This window comes from Herpailurus yagouaroundi, unplaced genomic scaffold (genome assembly GCF_014898765.1).
Source record: "Herpailurus yagouaroundi ecotype Mexico unplaced genomic scaffold, PumYag 200, whole genome shotgun sequence".
NCBI classification, from domain to species: domain Eukaryota; kingdom Metazoa; phylum Chordata; class Mammalia; order Carnivora; family Felidae; genus Herpailurus; species Herpailurus yagouaroundi.
This window is the reverse complement of record NW_024412431.1, coordinates 3,185,064-3,210,637: the sequence shown is the minus strand read 5'-3', so window position 1 is coordinate 3,210,637 and position 25,574 is coordinate 3,185,064. Positions and strand designations below refer to the sequence as shown.

General features: G+C 50.2%; 1 protein-coding gene and 1 long non-coding RNA gene across 3 annotated transcripts in view; one reads left to right on the top strand and one right to left on the bottom strand.

Moving 5' to 3' along the window:
- Positions 1-15,484, top strand: part of LOC121013995 (uncharacterized) — a 30,998-nt gene extending 15,514 nt beyond the window's left edge. Inside the window, exons 2-5 of one of the 2 annotated variants that reach the window (XR_005783011.1) lie at positions 5,944-6,053; positions 6,341-6,536; positions 14,986-15,093; positions 15,175-15,484. This is a non-coding gene — a long non-coding RNA (uncharacterized LOC121013995). The remainder of the gene's footprint in view (positions 1-5,943; positions 6,054-6,340; positions 6,537-14,985; positions 15,094-15,174) is intronic. The other variant, XR_005783012.1, reaches the window with a different exon arrangement.
- Positions 15,485-24,250: 8,766 nt separating this feature from the next.
- The window catches only part of TIMM29 (translocase of inner mitochondrial membrane 29), a 2,088-nt gene continuing 764 nt past the window's right edge, over positions 24,251-25,574 (bottom strand). Inside the window, exon 3 of the mRNA XM_040449644.1 lies at positions 24,251-25,568. Within this exon, the coding sequence (XP_040305578.1) occupies positions 25,107-25,568 (462 nt within the window). The 3' untranslated portion in view covers positions 24,251-25,106. The remainder of the gene's footprint in view (positions 25,569-25,574) is intronic.

The following is a 25,574-nucleotide window of genomic DNA, read 5'->3' as shown; positions in this document are numbered from 1 at the left end:
GCGCCAGGTCACGATCTCGCGGTCCGTGAGTTCGAGCCCCGCGTCGGGCTCTGGGCTGATGGCTCAGAGCCTGGAGCCTGTTTCCGATTCTGTGTCTCCCTCTCTCTCTGCCCCTCCCCCGTTCATGCTCTGTCTCTCTCTGTCCCAAAAATAAATAAACGTTGAAAAAAAAATTAAAAAAAAAAAACAAAAAACAAAAAAAACAAGAGGCAACTTAGCACCGAAAACCATTTTCAAGATAGAGCGAAAGGAAGACGTTTCAGGCAAATAAAAACTAAGAGTTTGCCACCAGCAAACCCACGTCAAAAGAAGTTCTAAAGGATGTTGTTCAAGCAGAACAGAAGAGAAGTGATCCCAAGAGGGAGAGGGCTGAGAGCCAAGAAGGAAGGCTGAGCGAAAAAAGTGATAAATGGGCGTAAATCCAAATGAAGGTCGAATTTGAAATACTCATAATAACGCAATGTATTGAGGTTGATACATGAACGGTTTAGAACTCGCTTTCTTTTTTTTTTTAATTTTTTAATGTTTCTTTATTTTTGAGAGAGGCAGAGACAGAGCACGAGGGGGGGGAAGGGCAGAGAGCGAGGGAGACACAGAATCCAAAGCGGGCTCCAGGCTCTGAGCTGTCAGCCTAGCTTGGGGCTCGAACCCACGAACCGTGAGATCATGACCTGACCCGCAGTCGGACGCTTAACCGACTGAGCCACCAGGCTCCCCTAGAACTCATTTTCTTAAAAAGCAGTATGGTGGCCAGAGTTCAGCACATGTTTCTCGAGCATAGAAGGCAGCAGCCCAGATCCCAATGTGTCCGGATGTGATGCGAGAAACATAAATGCAGTGATCACTGTACGATCTCCGAGCGGCAAGTGCCCAGGACGCAGGGTGTGGGTCGGGAAGCTAGACCCCGCAGGGCACACGCTGCAGGAGCCCCAGAGAGGGGAAAGGCCGGCGGCCTCCCAGCACAGCTGGTTTCTGTGAAACCAGCTTCCGAGGTCACCGGTCAGAAGCGATGGGGCAGCTGGCCATGTGACCTTCCCCAGCCGATGACCTCGTGAGGCTGGGTGCCCTGGGCCGGCTCTGTTTGCACACGGAGAGCCCAGCCCAGGTGTGTGGTGCTCCCATGTCCGCTGCCAGTGTGTGCAGGGAAGTGTGCCTTTTTTTTTTTTTTTTTTTTTTTTTAAAGAAAAAGGCCTATTTCAGCGCAGAAGGTGGGTAAGAACCAACCTGAGTATCACTGTCACCTCGGGACATAACGCGTGGCTGTGTGTTACCTAATTTTGGATGCTTCTCGCTAGCCTCAAAATAATTCCTAGGTTAAAAATATTTTCTTGGCGGGGCGCCTGGGTGGCTCAGTCGGTTAAGCGGCCGACTTCGGCTCAGGTCATGATCTCGCGGTCCGTGAGTTCGAGCCCCGCGTCGGGCTCTGTGCTGACAGCTCGGAGCCTGGAGCCTGTTTCAGATTCTGTGTCTCCCTCTCTCTGACCCTCCCCCATTCATGCTCTGTCTCTCTCTGTCTCAAAAATAAATAAACTTTAAAAAATAAAAATAAATTTTTTCTTGGGGCGCCTGGGTGGCTCAGTTGGTGGAGCGTCCGATTTTGGCTCAGGTCATGACTTCACAGTCCGTGGGTTCGAGTTCCGCATCGGGCTCTATGCTGACAGCTCAGAGCCTGGAGCCTGCTTTGGAGTTTGTGTCTCCCTCTCTCTCTCTCTGCCCCTCCCCTGCTCACACTATCTCTCTCTCTCTCAAATATAAATAAACATAAATAAATAAATAAATAAATAAATAAATAAATAAATAAATAAAATATTTTCTCAGTAACGCTAATCATTAGGGAAATGCAAATAAAAGCCACAATGAGATACCCCTTCACGTACATTAGGATGTCTATTATATAAAAACAAAACAAAGAAAATCACAAGTGTTGTGAGGTCCTAGAGAAAAGGGAGCCATCTCGGGGGCCTGGGCGGCTCAGTTCGGTTGAGCATCCGACTCGACTCTTGGTTTCGGCTCAGGTCACGATCTCACGGTTCCTGAGTTCGAGCCCCAAATTGGGCTCTGTGCTGACAATGCAGAGCCTGCTTGGGATTCGTTCTCCCTGTCTCTCTGCCCCTCCTGCACTAGAACTCTCTTTCTCTCTCTCTCTCGAAATAAAAAAATAAACGTTAAAAAAGAAAAAAAAGCAGAAAAAGAAAAGGGAGCCATCCTGCACTGCTGATGGAAATGTGAAGTGGGGCAGCCACCGTGGAAGACAGTTGTCACACATTGTAGCAGGTGGCAGAATTTCCTTCCTTTTTTAAAAAAAATTTTTTTTCAATGTTTCTTTATTTTTGAGAGAGAGAAAGACAGAGTGTGAGAGGGGGAGGGGCCGAGAGAGAGAAGGAGAGAGAGAATCCCAAGCGGGCTCCACAGCCGGTGCAGAGCCTGACGAGGGACTCGATCTCACGACTGTGAGATCGTGGCTGGTGCCGAAATCAAGAGTCTGACGCTCAAGCAACTGAGCGCCCCCCCCCCCCAGGAGCCCCCGATGCTGTTGTTTTTATACCAGCCAGTGATACCTGATCGTTCTGCAAGCATTTCAACTCCGCAGCAGCTTTTATAAGACTCCTGCAGGGTTGGGTTTAGGGGATTATTTCAAAAGCCGACAGCCAGCCGCTAACTGTTTTCAGGAGGAAGAGAGACTTTTCAGAGAGCACCGCCGGGTCAGCAAAGCCACGGATCAGCACACCAGCGGAGATAAAACAGAGCCGCAGACCCGGCACGCACCTCGACAAAGAGCAGTGCGACCCTGCAGGGAAGGATGGTGCAGTTTGAGCCAACCTACCGTAATTGCTCAAGCCGTAACCGGTCAGGGCTTGGCCGGACTCGAAAAAGGTTATTTATTTTGAGAGAGGAGGGCGAGCAGGGGAAGGGCAGGGAGAGAGAGGGAGGGAGAGAATCGCAAGCGGGCTCTGCCCTGTCAGCGCGGAGTCTGACATCGGGCTCGAACCCCTGAGCCGTGAGATCTTGCCCTGAGCTGAAATCAAGAGAGGGACACCCAACCGACTGAGCCACCCCCAGGCGGCCCTGCCCTCACTCGTGATGTCAGCTGCAAGTTCAGGCTTTCTCAACACCACCTTTGGCTTTGACAACTCACTGGAAAGACAGAACTGACCGGAAGCTGTTACACCCGCAGCCACGGTTTATTACGGGGAAAGGATGCTACAGATTGAGATCAGCCAAGAGGGAGGCACCCAGGCCGTGTCTGGGACAAGCGCCACACGTGCGGCTTCTCTTGTCCTCTCCCTGCGGGGACAGGACAGATTTGCCCTCCCAGCATCGGTGTGTGATATGTCCAGAAGACTTGAGCATCACCAGCCAGGGAAGCTCACCCAAGCACAGGGGCTGAGGTCTGCTGGGAGCCCTAGTACGTGGGGACATTTGACCAATTAGTCGATTGCCCACAAGGTTGATCTCAGTCTCCAGATGCACCGATGCCACGTGACCCCCCAAGCCCCCACGCAGACCCCATTGTGGGTCTTTCCGGCCCCCACCCTAAGTCATACCATTGGACTAGCCAGTGGGACCCAAGGCCTCCCGGCAAACCAAAGACCCTCCTCTCCGGCATGACATCTCAGAGATGGCCTCCCAGAAGTGGGGGGACCACACGAAACCCTACTACACAGTCTCCCGATCCGTTTCCTCCAGGAAATGGTAAAGTGTGGGAGGGCAGAGACTAGAACCATCTTTTGTCTCCAGGGACCAGGGATGTTGTCGGATGCAAAGAGTGGGGACTACTGAAAAGTACAATTCTTCCAGTATGGAAGTATTGGCGTCATCCTCGAAGGAGAGGGCGTGAATTTGCCACCGAGGAAGGTCTGAGCGCTCGGCCTCGGGGCTGCTTCTGAGCCGTTGTTCATAGAGAAGCCTCGTCCTCTCAACATGACCGTCACTGCAGTGGAATGAATGTCGATGCCCCCTGCACTCACCCCTGTGTTGAAATCCTGAGCCCCCCACCAGCGGCTGGACCGGAATCACCTTTCCCGGACCAGGGGGCACATGTCGCTGGTGGCACAGGAGACACTTAGAAGGTATCGGTGCTGTGAGGGCTCTGCGCCCTTCGGAGTTGGGGCTGTGTTCCTTATCACCTGGCCCCCTGGCTGGTGTCCCCGTCTAATGAGGTCATGGCAGGGCTCAGGCACAGCAGCCTCAGTGGGTAATAGGGTCCAGCTAAGATGCATCTCAATGCTGGTTTTTTTAAAAATATTTTTAGTGTTTATTTTTGAGAGAGTGAGAGACAAAAAGACAGAGTGGGGGGGGGGCCAGAGAGAGAGGGAGACACAGAATCCGAAGCAGGCTCCAGGCTCCGAGCCATCAGCACAGAGCCTGATGCGGGGCTCAAACCCACGGACCGTGAGATCGTGACCTGAGCTGAGGTCAGGCACTTAACCGACTGAGCCTCCCAGGCGCCCCACGTTGCTGATTTTGAAAAGTAATTTTTAGAAATCATGGTTAAGGGGCGCCTGGGTGGCTCCATCGGTGGAGCGTCTGACTCTTGGTATCGCCTCAGGTCGTGATCTCAGGGTTCATGAGTTCAAGCCCCATGTCGGGCTCTGCGCTGACAGCACAGAGCCTGCTTGGGATTCTCTGTCTCCCTCTCTTCCTCTTTCTCTCTCTCTCTCTCTCTCTCTCTCAAAAATAAACAAATAAACATTTCTTAAAAATCAAGGGCGCCTGGGTAGCTTAGTCAGTTAAGCGTCCAACTCTCGATATCAGCTCAGGTCATGCTCTCACGGTCGTGAGATCGAGCCCCACGTTGGGCTCTGCGCTGGGCACGGACTCTACTTAAGATTCTCTCTCACGCCTCTGCCCCTCCCCCTCCTCACACAATTCAGAGTTAACATAAAATTTACCATCTTACCCGTCTTTAAGTGTCCTGTTCAGTGGCATTAAGCACATTCACACTGGTGCACGGCCATGCCCACCGTCCATCTCCAGAACTTTTCCATCTTCTGAAACTGAACCTCTGTCCCCATTAAAACTAACCCTCCTTCCCCTCCCCCAGCCACCATCTACTTCCTGTTTCTATGAATGTGCCTATTCTACATACTTCACAGAAGTGGAATCACAGTATTTTTCCTTTTGTGACTGGCGTATTTCACTCAGCATAATGTCCTCAGGATTCATCCATGTTGTGTCAGAATGTCCTTTTTTTTAAGTTATTTATTAAAAAAAATTTTTTTAGGTGTATTTATTCACTTAGAGAGCGTGCAAGTGGGGGAGGGGCAGAGAGAGAGAGAAAATCCCAAGCAGGCTCTGCACCGTCAGCACAAAGCCCAATGCGGGGCTCGAACCCACGAACTGTGAGATCATGACCTGAACCAAAATGGATGCTCAACCGACCGACCCACCCAGGGGCCCCTTATTTACTTATTTTTGAGGCAGACAGAGAGAGAGAGTGACAGCAAGCACAAACGGGGGAGGGGCAGAGACAGAGAAGGAGACCCAGAATCTGAAGCAAACTCCAGGCTCTGAGCCGTCAGCACAGAGCCCGACGCGGGGCTCGAACCCACAAACTGTGAGATCATGACCTGAACCAGGGTCAGACGCCTAACCCGCTGCGCCGCCCAGGCACCCCAGAATGTCCTTCTTTTTCAAGTCTGAATCACATTCCATTGTATGGATGGACCACATTTTGTTCATTCATTCATCCGTTGGTGGACACTAGGGCTGCCTACACCTTTGGGCTACTGGGGACCCCGGTGCTGTGACCATGGGTGTGTGGTTATCTCTTGGGGACCTTTCTTTCCCCTCTTCTGGGGAAGAACCCAGCTGTTTTGAATTCTTCCAGGAACCGCCATACTGTTTTCCACGGTGGCCATTATCACATGTGTTTTTACTGTCCTTTAGAGCAAGTGGCCCCGGCTGCCCCGTATGATAATAGTAGAACATTTCTTTCATTAGATGAAACAGGCCACTGAAATAAATCTCAAAGTCCGCTACGATATCTGGGTGCCGAGGCCTACCCCCAGCTGCTCCGACTCGGCTTCAGGCTTGTAGGCTGGATTTTCGAGGTGAGCTTTTCTTGTCCTTTGCTTGCTTGCTTGCTTTTTTTCCCTTCGCTAATGGCACCAACACCTCTCCTTTCTCTTGCTATTAGTCTGGCACAAACCTTCAACAGGGGGGCGGACTGCCAGGTTTCTCTGACGTCTCGTTCTGATGATCCTGCATTTACCATCTTCACGGTGCTTCCAGGGGCCCTTTGCCCGTCCGTCCCTAAACACACAAACTGACCCGGACCCTGTAGGAGTCACGTGTCCCGGGCTGCTGGCGTGTTAATTTCTTCACACCCTTTTTGCAGGGATAACGGCTAGCAAGGCTGCAGCTAATAGAGCTGGTCCCAGCTGTCTCCATGGTAACGTTGTACCGTATCAATGTCACCTTCATCCTGCCAAGAACATGGTTCATAGGACCAAGCCCAGTCGTCTCCATGGTAACATTGTCCCCTATCGACATCACCTTCATCCCTCCAAGAACATGGTTGCACAGAGACCAAGGTAGAGCGGGTTTGTGTGTGTGTGTGTGTGTGTGTGTGTGTGTGTGTGTGTGTGTAAGATATTGGTGTCTTTTTAATCTCCGCTTAAACAATTTTCATCTCTGTACATCAAGTTAACAATGTTTTAGAGCCAGAAGGCTCATGATGGGCTTTGACTGTATAAGGCAGCGTTTGAAAGCAGAGTATCACAGAGCAATGGCCTCACACTGTACGGGCAGAGGGACCTTCCCCCAACCACATGACGAAGTAGAACAGAATTCAAGTATGGTCTCAAGCATAGAGGCTATTAGAAATCATACTCTTTGAAAAAAAAAAAAGTAGCATAGGGGTGTCTGGGTGGCTCAGTGGGTTAAGCATCCAACTTCGGCTCGGGCCATGGTCTCGCGATTCATGGGTTCGAGCCCCGCATGGGGCTCTGTGCTGACAGCTGGGAGCCTGGAGCCCACTTGGGGTTCTGTGTCTCCCTCTCTCTGCCCCCTCCTCCACTCACGCTCTGTCTCTCTCTCAAAAATAAATAAGCATTAAAAATTAAAAAAAAAAAGTAGCGCTATGATGGCAAGAAATCTAAATATAAGCTATGGCCACCAGCATCTAATGGCTGGGGTCCAGTGAGTACCGGTCGTGACTGAGTGAACGGGCAGGACTTCGCATTTGCAGCCACCCAGGCTGTCATTTGAGGTCACCTCAAAGCCCTCTCTACAGAACATAAGGTGCAGGACGTAAAGTCATTCATTAATTAATGACGATCGTAGCCTACTCAGCCTGCTGTAACCAGATACCATAGACTGGACGGCTTATAAACAGCAGAGATTTCTCTGCAGGTTCTGCAGGCTGGGAAATAGAAGACTGAGACGGCTGCACATTTGATTCCCGATGAGGGTGCGTTTCCTTGCTTGCACAAGTATTATGGTGTCCTCACCTGGTGGAGAAAGAGCCAAGAGAGAGAGAGCTCCCTGGGGTCAAAAATCCCGTTCGTGGGGCGCCTGGGTGGCACAGTTGGTTAAGCGTCCGACTTCAGCCAGGTCACGATCTCGCAGTCCGTGAGTTCGAGCCCCGCGTCGGGCTCTGGGCTGATGGCTCAGAGCCTGGAGCCTGTTTCCGATTCTGTGTCTCCCTCTCTCTCTGCCCCTCGCCCGTTCATGCTCTGTCTCCCTCTGTCCCAAAAATAAATAAACGTTGAAAAAAAAATTATAAAAAAAAAAAAAATCCCGTTCGTGAGGGCTCTCGCCTCGAGATCTGACCGCCTTCCAAGAGCCCGACCTCCCTAATACCGTCACCGGAGGGGTTAGGATCTCAACGTGGGAATTTTGAAGGGACACAGACATCCAGCTCGTAACCTTGACTGAGTGTGTGCTACGTATCAGGCACTGGAGAAGGGGTAGTGAACAAGAGAGACAGATCCCGGCTTCTTCTGACCTTCGTTCAGCGTGGGGGATGGGCAGAGAAGAGACCAGCGAGAAGAACCTGGAAGAAAGGCAAAGTGGGGCTTGGGGCTACAGAGTGATCCCAGACAGAGTAGTCAGGGAACACTCTTTTAAACAGGTGACCCTTGGGCGCCTGGGTGGCTCAGTCGGTTGAGCGTCTGACTTCGGCTCACGTCATGACCTTGTGGTTTGTGGGTTCGAGCCACATCAGGCTCTGCGTTGACAGCTCAGAGCCTGGAGCCTGCTTCGGATTCTGTTCTCTCTCTCTCTCTCTCTCTCTCTCTCTCTCTGCCTCTCCCCGGCTCGTGCTGTCTCTCTGTCTCTCAAAGATAAATAAACTTTACAAAAATAATAAAAATAAAAATAAAAAGGTGACGCTAAGCAGAGCCCAGAATGAAGGGATGGAATCAGTCAGGTATATGGAGGGGAAGGAGCTTTCAGGAAGAAGAAACAGCAAGCGCAAAGGTCCTGAGGTATGACCGTGTTTGGTGTGCTTATGTTCAAGAAAAGCTTTGAACTCCATGACCAAGTTGGGGGACAAGCAGAAGACAATCCAAGGGGAGTTTTTAGGACACGGTGAATACCTAGGTGGCTATTGGATAATCTGTGCTGCCTTCATGGGCATCTATCTGGAAAGCATGTGGCACGTTTGAGGGCTGAAGAAAAGGTCACCTTGATTCCCTTCTCCAAGGTGTTATGTGCTGAAGCTTAGTGTCCTTAAATGCTTTTGAATGTGACAGAGACAGGTTTTTGTTGTATTTTTTGCTGTTTTGTTTTGTTCTTAGGCTAAGGCACATGGTCTCACTTAACTCGTGGTACCTAACGGTCTCTTGCCTCCTGGCCCCTGTATCCTCTTACGTAACTAACCCAGCAGTCCCAGGGTGACCTGCTCCACAGAGGTGAACTATGTAGAAGCCATTGCCAAGGAGAATCAGTGGATAAGACCTCAGGTTGAACCAGGCTGCTTGCGCCTGAGTTCAGGTCCTGCCACTTGCATGTAAGATGGGAACAAGGGAACAGGAACCGTATCTGTATGAACACAATGGAAATATTAATAAAGAGAAAACATAGGGGCGCCTGGGTGGCTCAGTCAGTTGAGTGTCTGGCTCTTGATTTCAGCTCAAGTCGTGATCCCATGGTTACGAGTTCAAGCCCTACGTCAGGCTCAGTGCTGACAGCACAGAGCCTGCTTGGGATTCTCTCTCTCCCTCTTTCTCTGCTCCTCCCCCTCGCTCTTGTGTGTACTCTCTCTCAAAATGAATAAATACACCTTTTTTTAAGGAGTTAGAAAACCTAAAAGCAAAGAAAAAAAAAACAACCTCAAATGCAGATTTGAGCAGCCAGACGAAAGAATCAGCACAAACGAAGATAGGGACGATAGTATTTATTGAGTCTGAGGAACAGAAAGAAAAAAGAACGAAGAAAAGTAAACAGAGCCTTGGGGACTTGTGGGAAACCATCACGCAGACCAACATACTCCTCGTGGGAGTTCCAGAAGGAAAAGAATGAGACAAAGGGGCAGACGCGGAGCTTGAAATGATGGTTGCAGACTTCCCAAATTTGGCGGAACGAACGTGAAGCGCAATGAACTCTGACAGAGCGAACTCAAAGAGACCCACACCAGGACGCGTTCTTACCAAACTGCTGACAGCCAGCGACGATGCGAATCTTGAAAGGGGCAAGAGGGAAGCAACTCATCACACGAAGGGTCCTCCAGATCGCGAGTAGATTTCTCATCAGAAACTTTGGAGGCCAGAGGCAGTGGCCTGATATGTTCTAAGTACAAAACAAAGAGAAGCGTCAAATAGCCTACATCTGGCAAAACTGTCCTTCGAAAGCGAGAGAGAGGGGCGCCTGGGTGGCTCAGTCAGTTGAGCGTCCGACTTCGGCTCAGGTCACGATCTCGCGGTTTGTGAGTTCGAGCCCCGCATTGGGCTCTGTGCCGTCAGCATAGAGCCCACTTCGGATCCTCTGTCTTCTTCTCTCTCTGCCCTTCCCCCGCTCATGTTCTCCCTCCCTCCCTCCCTCCCTCTCTCTCTCTCTTCCACCCTCCTTCCCTCTCTCAAAAGTAAACAATGAGAAATTTTTTTAAGTTTATTTATTTTTGAGAGGGAGCAAGAGAGAGCATGTGGGGGAGGAGCACAGGGAGCAAGAGAATCCCAAGCAGGCTGCCACCCAGGCGACCCTGTTTATGCTTTTGGACACCCGATGTATGACGATGTGATTTGGGGACCCCGACAACCGAAAGAAGTGCGAAGAAACAGCTCCTGTAAAGGAGCTTTTGTTCGTTATCGTTATTAAGCTGGTATGAATCCAAATTAGTGTTCTAACTTCAGGATGCTGAATGTAATCCCCCGGGGAACCACAAAGAAAATGGGAATGTTTCACTACAAAAAAAAACATAAAAGAGATAGAAAATAAGGCACGAAACAGCAACGTGACAGAAGGAAGTCCCTCTTAGGAGTCACCCTTGAGTGGGAAGTAAATTCCAGCACCCGCTACAACATGGATGGCCCTCGGGGACACTGTTCTCAGTGAAAAAAGCCAGTCACAGAGGGGCAAATACTGTACGATTACATTCATATGAGGTCCCTAGAGGAGTCAAACTCACAATGACGGAAGTAGAACGATGGAAGGCGGTGCCTGGGGTAGGGAGCCGGGGGGGTGGGGGGGGCAGTGTCAGTGCTCCATGGGGACAGAGTTTCAGCTTGGGAAGATGAGAAAGTTCTGGAGATGGATGGTGGGGATGGTTGCACAACAGCGTGACTGTGGTTAATGCCACTGAACTGGACACTTAAAAACGATCACAATTATAGGGGCGCCTGGGGGGGCTCAGTCGGTTGAGTGTCTGACTTCAGCTCAGGTCATGATCTCGTGGCTCGTGAGTTCAAGCCCCATGTCAGGCTCTGTGCTGACAGCTCGGAGCCTGCTTGGGATTTGGTGTCCCCGCAACCCCTCCGCTCCTCCTCCACTTGTGTTCTCTCTCTTTCAAAAATGATCAAGAAATATTTTTTAATGATCAAGAAATATTTAATAAACACGCCCTTAAGAATCGATCAGGCACTCTGTTCTCTACAGAGCCTTAATCACACGGGGTGAAGACGAGGCAGGGCATCGTTCTGGTGGCCGGTCCCACCTGCATCTGAACTCACCGGGGAGCCCTGTGCACACGTGACAAAAGAGCTCTGTGGGCAGCTGACCACAGCCCTCACCTCACTGTGGTCCCCTCGTCTCCAGTGGGTCCCTCAGACCAAAAGAGAAACCACTGGGTTCCCACGCCATCCCCTCCTCTCCTCAGACCCTGCTTTCTTATGAAACCAGACACAAGTATCCTTGGGCACAGGGACGGTGGCGTCGCGCTCGGCGGAATCGGGATCCGGGGCCGCTTTCTCTCCCTGCTTCCGCTGTGGCCAGGCTCATGTCTACAGACGGCAGGTCCGGCTGGCCCTTCCGTTCGTTAACTTCTCCGCGCGGGATTCTGGACGAAGCCCACGACTGACTCCGGCCGACTTCCAGATCAGCCCTAGCTCGAGGCAAAGATGAGATCAACTCTAGTGCAGGGAACGGTGGAGGGGGACGAACGGAAATGGTTGGCCCGGACCTGGTGGAGGAGAAAAGGGGGGATCTGGCTCCCTCTGGTGGCCAGCACGCGCCACACACTCAGCCGCTGCGCCGCTCCCTTGCCGGCCGCCACCACCCGCCAGGTCATGGGGAAGTCACCAGCATGTCCTTCAGTAGGTGCGTAAATAAAGCTGTCCCATAAATAATGGGATCTATAGCTATACGTAGAATCTGTAGAGACAGTGAAAAGAGCCGGGGTTGCAGGGGAGGGACGGGTCTGATGTTCAAGGCATTGAAACTATCTTCTGCACATGCTGGAGTGGATCCAGGACATTATGCCTTTGGCAAAACCCACAGAACGTACGACACCAAGAGGGAACCCTAATGTAAACCGTGGACTTCAGTTAATAATGTATCAAGGGGCGCCTGGGGGCCTCAGTCGGTGGAGCATCTGACTTGGGCTCACGTCATGATGTGGTTCATGAGTTTGAGCTCCCCATTGGGCTCCCTGCTGTCAGCACAGAACCCGCTTTAGGTCCTCAGCCCCCTTCTATCTCTGCCCCTCCCCCAATTTGTGCGCTCTCTCTGTGTCGCTCTGAAAATACATAAACTTTAAAAAAGGGGGGGGGGGGCGCCTGGGTCGCTCAATTGGTTAAGTGTCTGACTTCATGGGGCGCCTGGGTGGCTCAGTCGGCTAAGCGGCCGACTTCGGCTAGCGGTTTGTGAGTTCGAGCCCCATGTCTGGCTTTGTGCTGACGGCTCAGAGCCTGGAGCCTGCTTCGGATTCTGTGTCTCCCTCTCTCTCAGCCCCTTCCCTGCTCACTCACTCTCTTTCTCAAAAATAAATAAACATTAAAAACAATAACATTCTGGGGCGCCTGGGTGGCTCAGTCGGTTAAGCGGCCGACTTCGGCTCAGGTCATGATCTCGCGGTCCGCGAGTTTGAGCCCCGCGTCGGGCTCTGTGCTGACAGCTCAGAGCCCGGAGCCTGTTTCAGATTCTGTGTCTCCCTCTCTCTCTGACCCTCCCCCGTTCATGCTGTGTCTCTCTCTGTCTCAAAAATAAATAAACGTTAAAAATAAAAAATTAAAAAAAACTTTTTAAGTAACATTTTGACTACTCTAAATTCCTCCCACACGGTATTTGCCCTTTTGTGATGGGCTTATTTCACTCTGCATGACGTCCTCAAGGTTTGTCCATGTTGTAGCAGGTGTCAGAGGTTCCTTCCTTTGCACGGCTGAATAATAAGTATCCCATTGTATGGATAGACCACAGTTTATTTATCCATTTCTCTGCAGATGGATATTGCTTCCGTCTTTGTTGTGAACAATGCTGCTGTAAACACAGGTGTACAGATCAGTCTGGGTCCCTGCTTTCAATTCTTTTTAAATTTTATTTTATTTTATTTTTAAAATTTTTTTTCAACGTTTATTTATTTTTGGGACAGAGAGAGACAGAGCATGAACGGGGGAGGGGCAGAGAGAGAGGGAGACACAGATCGGAAACAGGCTCCAGGCTCCGAGCCATCAGCCCAGAGCCCGACGCGGGGCTCGAACCCACGGACCGCGAGATCGTGACCTGGCTGAAGTCGGACGCTCAACCGACTGCGCCACCCAGGCGCCCCTAAATTTTATTTTTTAATGTTTATTTATTTTTTGAGGGGGGGAGACAAAGCACGGGCGGGGGAGGGGCAGAGAAAGGGAGACACAGAATCTGAAGGAGGCTCCAGGCTCCGAGCTGTCAGCACAGAACTCGACGTGCGGCTCGAACTCACAGACTGTGAGATCATAACCTGAGCCGAGGTCGGAAGCTTAACTGACTGAGCCACCCAGGCGCCCCTCCCTGTTTTCAATTCTTTAGGTTGTATACACAGAAGGGGGATTTCTGGGTCATGTGGTTGTTCTAAACTTTTTGAGGACCTACCAAATTGTTTCCACAACGGTTCCACTATTTTACGTTCCCAACAACAGCACACAGGTTCCAATTTCTCCAGCCCCTTGCTAACACTGGTTATTTTCCAGGCGTTATTATTATTATGGCCGCCCTAATGGGCGTGGATCCACCATGCACACATCCTTTAAGCCAGCAGTTCAACTCTGGGGAATTTATCTCCGCCCCTTCTGAAACTTGCTTTCGCTAGTTCAGTGCACACCCTGGACATCCGTCCACGTTGGTGTCTGTGAATCTTGCTCCCTTGTTAATGACTGTGGTGTTGCATGACAAGAATGGACCTGGGGTAAACTGCTGCTTCCACGTGTTCATTTTTACTGGTTTCAGTTTTTAGACGCGGCCACCCTGCAGCAAATATACCCTTTAAGGAGATACTCCAAGAAATACAGTCCTCAAAACCTACTTCCAAAACTCCAGCCTTCACTCCTCGGTTTGCTAAGCACCAGTAAAAGGTTGGAGTTTGTGGACTATTTGCTCTCAAACTGGTTCCGTGAGAGCTCTTGCATAATAATTTGGTCTCTGAATAGTCTCCTCCAAAATAGTAGAGCTTCGGTGCCTGGACCCATATTTCCCCTCAACACTTCTGCCAAGGGGACATTAAAAAGAAAACCACAGGCCCCAAATGGCATCACTTAGGTTCAGGCCCCAAGTCAGTAAAGCAAGAGTTGACACTTGACCTAACTGCAGTTCAGCCCTCCAGAAATGTCGCCTCCGGCCATTTTCTGGTTAGCTCTAGGAAAGTTACTGAAAGACTCCTGCCATTCCTCCTTAGGAGGGTGACTTTGCCTAAAACAATGGGTTCTTTGCTGATCTTTTCCTTTCTGACGCTCCCTCTCTACCTCTAAAAACCTTTTGTTGGGGCGCCTGGGTGGCACAGTCGGTTGAGCGGCCGACTTCAGCTCAGGTCACGATCTCGCAGTCCGGGAGTTCGAGCCCCGCGTCAGGCTCTGGGCTGATGTCCCAGAGCCTGGAGCCTGTTTCCGATTCTGTGTCTCCCTCTCTCTCTGCCCCTCCCCCGTTCATGCTCTGTCTCTCTCTGTCCCAAAAATAAATAAAAACGTAGAAAAAAAAAATTAAAAAAAAAAGAAAATTGTACATCTCTGCACCCTTCTTTTAAAAAAAAAAAATAAAATAAATAAAAACCTTTTGTTTTCGGGACGCCTGGGTGGCTCACTTGGCTAAGTGTCTGACTCTTGATTTCGGCTCAGGCCATGATCTCATCGTTCGCGGGATCGAGCCCCGTGTCAGGCTGTGTGCTGACCGCACGGAGCCTGCTTGGGATCCTCTCCCTCCCTGTCTCTGCCCCTCCCTGGCTTGCATTCTTCGTCTCTCTCTCTCTCTCTCTCTCTCTCTCTCTCTCTCTCTGAAAATAAATAAATAAACTTAAAAAACTTCCCTTTTCCATAAGTCCTTTGGAGCTCTGCTCCACTTGCTAGATGGGAATGCTGCGTGATTCTCGAATCGATTAATAAAGCCAGCTGAAAATTTACTCGGTTGAATTTTGTTATTTAACAGGCATAAAGGTAGTTTCCCGCTTATCTGGACGTCAAACCGTGACTCCCCAGCGACCCTGAACTTGAGCAGTGTTGAGGGAGCAGCGGCTGATCTCATTCTGTGAAAAACGTAAGTCGAGCCAGGCACTCAGCTGTCCTTCCCTTAACCCTGCCCCCGGTTTTGTTTGATGTTCTCTGTTTCGCTCTGCAGAATTTAAGAGATAACAAGACATACGAAGATGAATACAGCAAACAGCCACATACCCACCTCCTGGCTTTGCCAATAGAGCGAAGGTCTCCAGCATGCACCTCCCCACTTTCCTGCCTTGGACCCCACCAGAGACCGAGACCGTTCTAAGTCTGGTGTTTAACATGTCTTAGCATGCCTTTATGTCATTACAGAGAAGTGGGTTTTGCAGGCTTTTAGATTTTACTGATTTTTTTACTTTTCTTTTTAGTGTTTATTTATTTATTTATTTTTAAACATTTTGGTCTTTTTTTTTAATTTTTTCTAACGTTTATTTATTTTTGAGACAGAGAGAGACAGAACATGAACGGGGGAGGGTCAAAGAGAGAGAGGGAGACACAGAATCCGAAGCAGGCTCCAGGCTCTGAGCTGTCAGCACAGAGCCCGACGCGGGGCCTGAACCCACGAACCGCAAGACCATGACCTGAGCCGAAGTCGGACGCTTAACCAACTGAGCCGCCCAGGTGCCCCAATGTTTATTTATTTTTGAGAGAGAGGCAGAGGGTTGAGTGGGGCAGGGGCAGAGAGCGAGGGGGACACGCGGAATCCGAGGCAGGCCCCAGGCTCTGAGTTGTTAGCACAGAGCCCGACGCGGGGCTCGAACTCACGAACTGTGAGATTGTGAGCTGAGCCGGGGTTGGACGCTTAACTGACTGAGCCACGCAGGCGCCCCACCGGATGTCCAATCTTTGAATGAGTGAACAACAAAATATGCTAGATCCGTACAGCGGAATATTATTCATCCAGAAAAATGAATAAAATCCTACACTTGCTACCACCTGAATGAAACTTGAAGACATTAGGCAAGAAAAGAGGTCAGACGCCAAAAGTCACATCTTGTGTGATTCTGTTTATATGAAATATCCAGATTCACTAAATCCATAGAGACAGAAAGCAGACGGGGGGGGGGGGCAGGGGCTAGAGGGAGGCAGGGAGTAGAGAGTGACTGCCTAATGGGTACCGAGCCTTATTTTGGGGTGATAAAAATGCTTTAGAAATAGGTCGAGGTGGTGGTTGATGAGGCTTGGGGTGATAGTGGGGTTCGTGGGGTCAGGAGCCGACGGCCAAGAAAGAATTCTGGAAGATGTCTTTGGCGCAGAAAGGTGATTTTATTAAAACACGGGCACAACGGGGCTGCCTCCGCGCAGGTGCAAGGGTGTCCTGTGTGCACGCACACACGCGCGTCGACGTGGAGATGGGGTACGCTGCTCCCCGCTTCAGCCCCAGCCCCAGTTTTCCTATCCATGCAGTTAGGGACTTAATTTAAAATCCCTATTTTGTAGGTTCGCCGCCTTCAAAACACACCGCTACAACATTCTAATAAAGGCTCCTTTAACCCCCTCAAAAAACAAAAACAAAATCAAAAATAAACACGGGCACAGGACCGGCGGGCAGGAAGAGCTGCCCCAGGGACCATGGAGAGACACTGGTTACACACTTGGGAGCTGGGGGAGGTGAAGCCAAGGAGGAGTTTCCAGTGGGATTTCCACAGACTAAAGCAGACTCCCGGGGTACTGGAGGCCTAGCGGTCGTCAAGCCAAGGTTGTTTTTCCCTCTGGCAAAGCGTTACTACTAAGTAGGGAGTCCCGGGAGAAACGTTATCTGCCGTTTCCTTCTGCCTCCTTTTCCCACACCACTGAGCCTACAACCATGCGAATGTTCTAAATCCCACTGTATGGTACACCTCGAACGGGTCGACTTGATGTTATGTGGGTTTCACCTCCGTCAAAAAAATAAATAAATGGACAGCTTAAAAGCCTGGAGCCTTACCCGTGCCAACTACCCTGGCAATTTTTCCCTTATTCAAAGCGGGTCGAGTAAGAGAGAGGGGTGGGGTGGGGGTGGGGGCCGGAAGGCCTGGGACATCGCTGACAAGGGCAGCGGCTCCAAGGAACCGGTTTCGGCGGGCCCTCCGGGGCTGCCGAGGGTGTTCGCAGCGCGCTTGGGAGCTCCTGGGTCCAGCCGAGTCCACGACGGTCCCTGGCGGTGCCTGTTCTGGTCTCAGCTGGCCCAGGGATGGCCATCGTCACAGGTGTTGTCCGTAACAATGAGCGGCTATTCGAAACAGCTGTCGGGTGGGGAAGAGGCCATCACGGCCTTGCAGCGGCCCTCAGGGAAATGCTTAAAGGGCAAGCCCAGGACTTGTCATAGGGGAGGGCAGCGAGTTCTCCAGAAGCTCCATCTGGTAGGTCACGGTGACTCGATGGCAGTTTACGTGGGATGCTGGAGTCTCATGAGCCCCAGATATGGTGACAAGAACAAAAGTATTGGGGCGCCTGGGTGGCCCAGTCGGTTAAGTGTCAGACGTCGGATCAGGTTCAGGATCTTGTGGTTCGTGAGTTCGTGCCCCGTGTCAGGCTCTGCGCTGACAGCTCAGAGCCTGGAGCCTGCCTCGGGTTCTGTGACCCCCGTCTGTCTCTCTCTCTCTCCCCCACTCCCCCACTAACGCTCTTTCTCAAAAATAAACACTTAAATACATTTTTTTAAGTTAAAAAAATAAAAAAATCCTTAGATGAAAGGCAAAGAGGACACCTCACCCCGGAGGGCCCTGTTCGGGACAGCCAGTCATGGCATGCCTCCCAACACGTGATGCGGGACTAATCCAAAGTACCCACTGGGAAGGGGCGTGCTAGAACCTCCTGACCAGTGGTTCCAGGCTTGGTTGTTTATTGACATCACCTGGGAAGATTTAAAATTGTGGTTGCGGGCACCTGGGTGGCTCAGTCAGTTAAGCATCCAAATCTTGATTTCAGCTCAGGTCATAATCTTACAGTTTGTGAGTTTGAGCCCCGTATTGGGCTCTGTGCTGATGGTGCAGAGCCTGCTCGGGGGTCACTCCCTCTCTCTAAATAAATAAATGAACTTAAAAAAAAAATCCATCGGGGCGCCTGGGTGGCGCAGTCGGTTAAGCATCCGACTTCAGCCAGGTCACGATCTCACAGTCCGTGAGTTCCAGCCCCACGTCAGGCTCTGGGCTGATGGCCCCGAGCCCAGAGCCTGGAGCCTGCTTCCGATTCTGTGTCTCCCTCTCTCTCTGCCCCTCCCCAGTTCATGCTCTGTGTCTCTCTGTCCCAAAAATAAATAAACGTTGAAAAAAAAATATTAAAAAAAAATCCATCTATAAATAAATAAATAAAATAAATAAATAAATAAAAATTGTGGTTGCCTGGAACCCAGCCGACAACAAGCTGACCAACCCCTCATGTGGGCTACATCTCAAGATGGTTAAACTCATTTTTGCAATAGGTCAAAGCTGTAGGGGGGAGACTTCTCTAGATTAAACAGGAGTTAAAACAACCAAATAGAGGGACACCTGGGTGGCCTAGTTGGTTGAGCATCTGACTTTGGCTCAGGGCGTGATCTCACTGTGAGTTCAAGCCCCCAAGTGGGGCTCTGTGCTGACCGCTCAGAGCCTGAAGTCAGCTTCAGATTCTGTTTCTCTGCCCCTCCCTCGCTCCCGCTCTCTCTCAAATATAAATAAATATTAAAAAAAAGAATATGTGCATTTTGTTTGGTTCTAGATTCAAACAGATCAAAGTTTGAGAACACGTGTTAAGACTATCCGAGAAAAATGATCACGGACTGGCCTCAGATGATTCCAGAAAATTACTCTAGATTTTGTTTGGTGTGACAATCACGTTGTCACTGTGTAAAAAAGTGCACGCGGAAACTATAGGGGTTTGTTGCTGCGATGTCTGGGATTTGCTTTAAAATACTCTAGCGGGGCGCCTGGGTGGCCCAGTCGGTTGAGCGTCCGACTTGATGTCATGGTTTGTGAATTCGAGCCCCGCGTCGGGCTCTGTGCTGTCCGTGCAGAGCCCACGGCAGATCTTCTGTCTCCCTCTCTGTCTGCCTCTTCCCCACTTGTGCTCTCTCTCTCTCAAAACTAAAAATAAAACATTACTAAGCTACTCTGTCAAAGGAAACCTTAAGAAGGGACACCTGATACAAACGTGGCTCACAGTCTTCGCTGTTGAGTTGGGTGACGAGTCCGTGTGGAGGTTCAGACATAGTTGTGTGTTTGGAATTTTTCAGACAAAAGAGTTCTAGAGCTTTGTTGGCCGTTCCCAAGCCTTAACGTCCTATTGGCTCTCTCCTCTTTCAGGTGTCTCCCAAATAGGTACCTCTGCTGTAACTAAATTCGGACGAGGGTGATTGGCTGAGAGCTCTTAAAAAGTCACGTGCTTCCACCTGTGGCTATGAGCACGGACCTAAGAAAAGCTTGTGGCCTCAGGGAGGAGCGAGTCTGGGAAGCACGCTCTGGTGATCCCTGCCGAGCTTGCTGTGAGGTCTGGACTCCAGCCGAGTGAGGCCCCTCGGTCGCAGAACTTAAGGAGGCGTTGCCTCCCAGGGGCCGCCCCTGCGCTGTTGCCCCCAGGGACGGAGCTCCTTAAAGCCTCTGCCCTAGGCACCCCGCTTGCCTTAAAGCCTCTGCCCTAGGCACCCCGCTTGCCTTCCGCTACCCCAGGTCCTACTGCGTTGGATGCCTCAATACAACTTCCAGAACACCAGGGGACTGGAAGGGCTCCCAAGGCAAACCAGGCGACCCTGCCAGTCTGTCCGTCCGTGCACTCCAGGAAGTCTCAAGGGGGAGCATCAGGCCTCCAGCTAACAAGGTAGGTGCAGGTTCGAGGGATGGGTGCGGCCCCTCCCTGCAGCCCTGACCTTGGCCACCATCTACCAACGTCTCTAAAGACCAGCGTGTGCCCTAAAGGAGGGATGTGTGCCCACCGCACTACCTCCTCGGCTGCTTCTCAGAACAAAAGCTAGTGGGGGGCTAGCCTTTCCCACTGGGGAGGAGCCAGCCAGCTTCTCTGAGCCCCGTCTCTGGTGCCCTCTGCTGGCCTCTCTGATTACAACAGCCTGCTTCGAGCGCCTGGAGCCAACCCCGGACTGGCTGGGAAGGCCGAAATCATTAAAGCTTGTTAAGGATAAATCTGAGGGGCACCTGGGTGGCTCAATGGGCTAAGTGGCCGGCTTCGGTTCAGGTCATGACCTCCCAGTTTGTGAGTTTGAGCCCCGCGTCGGGCTCTGTGCTGATGGCTCAGAGCCTGGAGCTTGCTTCGGATTCTGTCTCCGTGTCTCTCTCTCTCTCTCTCTCTCCCTCTTTTTCTCTCTCTGCCCCCACCCCCCAGCTTGTGCTCTCTCTCTCTCAAAAATATTTTAAAAAAGAATAAGAAAAAGCGAGAACTGGCCTCAAGAAAATGAGCCTATTGTATCCAGGTGTCTTTGGGCTCTGGGGGACAAGTCCCAGGCCCTGTCCATCCTCTGTTTACTGAGCCCTCCCCGTGGGCAGCCCTGGGCGGGCTCCATCCCTGCAGGCTGGGCTGTCTGCAAGGCTCGGGGGCAGCAGCCCTTCCAGGTAACAGGTAATTGTGGGGCACAGATTCAGAGCCACGGTCTCACCCATGAGATCCGCGGACACAACCTGCAGTGCAGATGCGTGCCGGGTACCAAGTGCTTTCTGGTGGTTTTTGATTTTTTCCTAACAACCCTGGGCAGAGTCCTTTCCCATTTACAGATAAGGAGCTCCACCTGTCCTAGGTCAGTCACAAAGCTAGGAAGTGTGGAAGGTGAGATTCAAACCCTGCTTTTAAAAATATATATTATTAAAAAAAGTGGTTTTGGTTTTCTTAAATTTTCTTTTAGAGAGTGAGAGGGAGCATGAGCTGGGCAGAGGGAGAGAAAGGGAGGGTCTTTAAAAAAATTTTTTTTTTTTTTTACATTTATTTATTTTTGAGAGTGCACAAGTGGGGAGGGGCAGAGAGAGAAGGAGACCGAATCCGAAGCAGGCTCCAGGCTCTGGGCTGTCAGCACAGAGCCCTATGCGGGACCTGTGAGATCATGACCCGAGCTGAAGTCGGATGCTTAACCGACTGAGCCACCCAGGTGCCCCCAAAATATACCATATTATTAACCATGGTCACTATACAATATATTATATGCCCATGACTTATTTTACGACTTGAAGTTTGTACCTTTTGACCCCTTTACTCACTTTGCCTCCATTCTCTGGCAATCACCAGTCTCTTCTCTGTATCCGTGAGCCCAGTTTTATTTTTTCTTCTTTTTGTTTTTTAGATTCCACACATAAGTGAGTTCCCCTGGCATTTGTCTTTGGTTCACTTATCTTACTTGGCATAAAGTTCTCAAGGTCCATCCACGTTGTTGCAAATGGCAAGGTTTCCTACTTTTTATGGCTCAGTAATATTCTATCCTACATCCATCACATCGTCCTTATCCGATCATTCACTGGTGTTTCCATATATTGGCTATTTTAAATAATGCTGCAGTGAACATAGGGGAACATGGATCTTTTTGAGTTAGTTTTTTTTCTTTTTTTGTTTTAACATTTAATATTCATTTATGAGAGAGAAAGAGAGTGAGCAGGGGAAGGGCAGAGAGAGAGGGAGACCCCGAATCCAAAGCAGGCTCCAGGCTCCGAGCTGTCAGCACAGAGCCGGACACGGGGCTCGAACTCACGAACTGTGAGATCATGACCTGAGCCGAAGTCAGACGCTTAACCGACTGTGCCACTCAGGTGCTTCCCCACCACCCCCCGCCTTTTCTTAATAAATGTTTATTTTTGAGAGTGCCGTGCAGAAGCTTTTTAGTTTGCCTTGGTTCCACTTTTGTTTTTGTTGCCTTGCACTCTTGGTGCCAAATCCAAAAAATCGTCACCAAGACCAATGTCAAGGAGCTTCCTGCGTATGTTTTCTTCTAGTTTTATGGTTTCGGGTGTCCTGTTCTTTAATCCATTTTGAATTACTTTTGGTATGTGGTGTAAGATAGTGGCCCTGTTTCGTTTTGAATGTGGTTGTCTGGTTTTCCCAACACCATTTACTGAAGAGACTGCTCTCTACCCACTGTGTGTTCTTGGCTCCTTTGTTATAAATCAATTGACCATATATTCGTAGGTTTATTTCTGGGCTCTCTGGTTCCATTGAGCTGTGTCTGTATGATACTGATACCATGCTGTTTTGAATACTATACCTTGGCAACATACTTCATCAGGAAGCATGACGCCTCCAGCTTTGTTCCTCCCTGAGATTACTTTGGCTATTTGGGGTTCCCTATAAATTTTAGGATTTTTTTTTTTTCCCTGTGAAATGCCATTGGAGTTTTGGTAGGGTTGCAGATTGTTTTGGGGAATATGGATTTTTTTTTTTAATGTTTATTTCTTTAGAAAGAGAATCAGTGGGAGAGGGGGACAGAGGATCCCAAGCAGGCTCTGCATTGACCGCAGCGAGCCCGATGTGGGGCTCAAACTCACAAACCTGAGCCGAAGTCAGACGCTCAACCAACTGAGCCACCCAGGTGCCCGGGAATATGGACATTTTAACAATATTCTTCCCATCCATGAGCACCGTATATCTTTACATTTATCTGTGTCTTCAGATTTTTCATAAATGTCTTAAAGTTTTCACTTCCTTGGTTAAGGAAGGTCTTTCACTTTTTTGGTTAAATTTATTCCCAGGTGGTGTTTTTGATGCACTTGTAAATTAGATTGTTTTCTTAATTTGTTCATTATTAGGGTATGGAAATACAACAGACTTTTTGCATTTTGTATCTTTCAACATTAGTGAATTCATTTATTCTATCCGTTTTTTCATGGGGTCTTTAGAGATTTCTGTAAATAATACATTATCTGCAAATAGTATCAGTTTTACTCCCTTTACAATTTGTTCCCCTTTTTTCTTATGTAACTGTTCTAGCCTTGGTCAGTTACAAAACCAGTATGAAAGCTGAGACTTAAACATTAAAACCCTATTTTTATTTCAAATTTTTTTTTTTTTTTTTTTGAGCGAGAGAGCACGAGCAGGGAAGGGGCAGAAGGAGGGAGACACAGAATCTAAAATAGGCTCCAGGCTCTGAGCTGTCAGCACAGAGCCCAATGAGGGGCTCAAACTCAAGAACCGTTAGATCATGACCTGAGCCCGAGTCAGATGCTTAACTGACTGAACCACTCAGGTGCCCCAGAAGTGGCATTTAATAACCACCTCAAGCAAGGAAGCTGTGCAGTTCTCTTCCAGAACTTCTGATCACACTAAGGAACACATCTCACTTGGATGCCAGTGTGTCTTAGAACTTTCCCTGAAGTTGGCCAATATCTCTTTAACAAAGACATCAGGATTTAGGCCCAGAAATTTCTGCAGGTAACCATATAGGATTATAACTTCGTATCCTTTGTCTTTTGTCCTTATTGCATTTTTTTATATTCACTTAAAATTTATTCCGTATGCAGAATTTCTATTCGTGTATTTGTTTTTGTTTTTTTTTTTAACGTTTATTTACTTTTGAGACCGAGAGAGACAGAGCATGAATGGGGGAGGGTCAGAGAGAGAGAGGGAGACACAGAATCTGAAACAGGCTCCAGGCTCTGAGCTGTCAGCACAGAGCCCGACGCGGGGCTCAAACTCACGAACCGTGAGATCATGACCTGAGCCAAAGTCAGATGCTTAACCAACTGAGCCACCCAGGCGCCCCTCGTGTATTTAAGTTTTATCTATGGCTAGTGATAGCAACATTTAATAATTTCTAGCAGGATGCTGTTAGGATCAAAAAATAGCATCCCGAGTTCGAGGATTAAGGCACAGGGTTGGGAGTTGCAGTTTGAATCCTGGCTCTGCCACAGTCTTGGGAAAAAATCCACTTTTTAAAATTTTTTTAATGTCTGTTTTTGAGAGAAAGCGTGAGCACAATAGGGACAGAGAGAAAGGGAGACACAGAATCTGAAGCAGGCGCCAGGCTTTGAGCTGGCAGCACAGAGCCTGACGCAGGGCTGGAACCCATGAACCATGCGATCATGACCTGAGTTGGACACCTAACTGAGCCACCCAGGAGCCCCAGAAAAAAATGGACTTTTTGAAGCTCACTTTTTCTGCTGTAAAGTGAAGATGCTGACGTACAAGATGCTCCACTGTCCCAAAAATAAGGACATAAAAATTACTGTGTGTCCGGCACGGAGCATGAATGGAAGGTCTAGAAGTACCAAAACTAAATGGCCGAACGCAGTAACACAAACATCCCAACGAAGACCGTTGTTTCATCTCACGGTTTTATCAAGCAGCCACAAACCACGCGGGTGACCGAGGTAGTCTCATTCCTGTGTCTGTAAAGGAGGGTTATCCTAACCTTTGTACACGAACACATCCCATTCCACAGGATTCTGGGTTTTCAGGGTTTCTGAAATATAAACCTATGATTCCGTAGATAATTCCAAATAATGTTTTCCCCTTCTGTGTCATTTTGACATCACTGTCCTAGGTGGTAAAAAGTTTGGTGTTGGTTTTTGCAAAGTGCTGTCCTGTGAAGTCTGCAGTCCTCCCACTGCAGTCTCCGGGTCGGGTGTGGCTTCCTGTCAAACATTACCATTTGGGGTACCCTGGGGGCAGGGGGCGCAGGATGCCTGTGGTATTTTCCCACTTTCCTGAGACCAGTAATTTTTTAACTTTATTTTCAAATAAAGACACTTAGGACAAGGAAAAGAACGTTGCCAAGCTTAAAGTAAAAATCTGAATAGTTTTAGGAGAGCGCCGGAGTCACTCGACAAATAGGATCCCTCGGGCGAGGGGCTGTGAGACTCCACGAAAAGTTCATTTACACAAAGGGCTCATGAAGAACGCTCGTAGCGCAGCGATCAACTCCGCCGATCAACTCCGCCGTCTTACCGCTGGGCCCTCCCCACCTCCCCGACCCAGAGGGCTCCGCAACCGCTTCAGCTAACAAGGAACAAGGGGAGGGGGAGAGGGAGAGCGGCCTTCTGGAAAGGTGGCGAAAACGCAGGGAGAGCACGCTCTGCACAGTATTTGCTTCCCCCGCTCGCAGCGGCCGTGCGCTCCGGGCCACACAAGCCGCCGGGGCTCGGAGCCCCGACCCGACCCAGGCCCGGGGTTTCATCTGGGCCCCTCGGGCCGCACCAGGGAGTCGGCCTGGCTGAGGGCGAGTCGGTCCTTCTTCTCCTTCTGCAAGACCTGCTCCTCCCACAGCGCCTGGTCCACCTGGTCGTCGGTGAGCACCACGGGCTCGTACTTCTCGTCGAAGAGCCGCTCGTTGGTCTCGGAGCGCAGCTGATGGGGCCCGACGACGCGCAGGTGGGCCGGCAGGTGGAGGAACTCGTCGTCGTTAACGTCGCAGTCGCGCATGCGGGCGGCCAGCACCCACCAGCGGCCCACGAAGCCCACGTCCAGGATCCGGTCCGGGAAGTCGGCCCAGCGGGGCTGCAGGTAGCGGCAGCGGGCCTGGTAGAGGCTGGCCTGGGCGTCGACGGGCGCCTCGTACACGAGCGAGCACAGGCCCAGGCTCACGTGGCGGAGGCGGCCGCGGCCCCGAAGCCAGAGCAGCCGCTGCACGTGGCCCTCGGA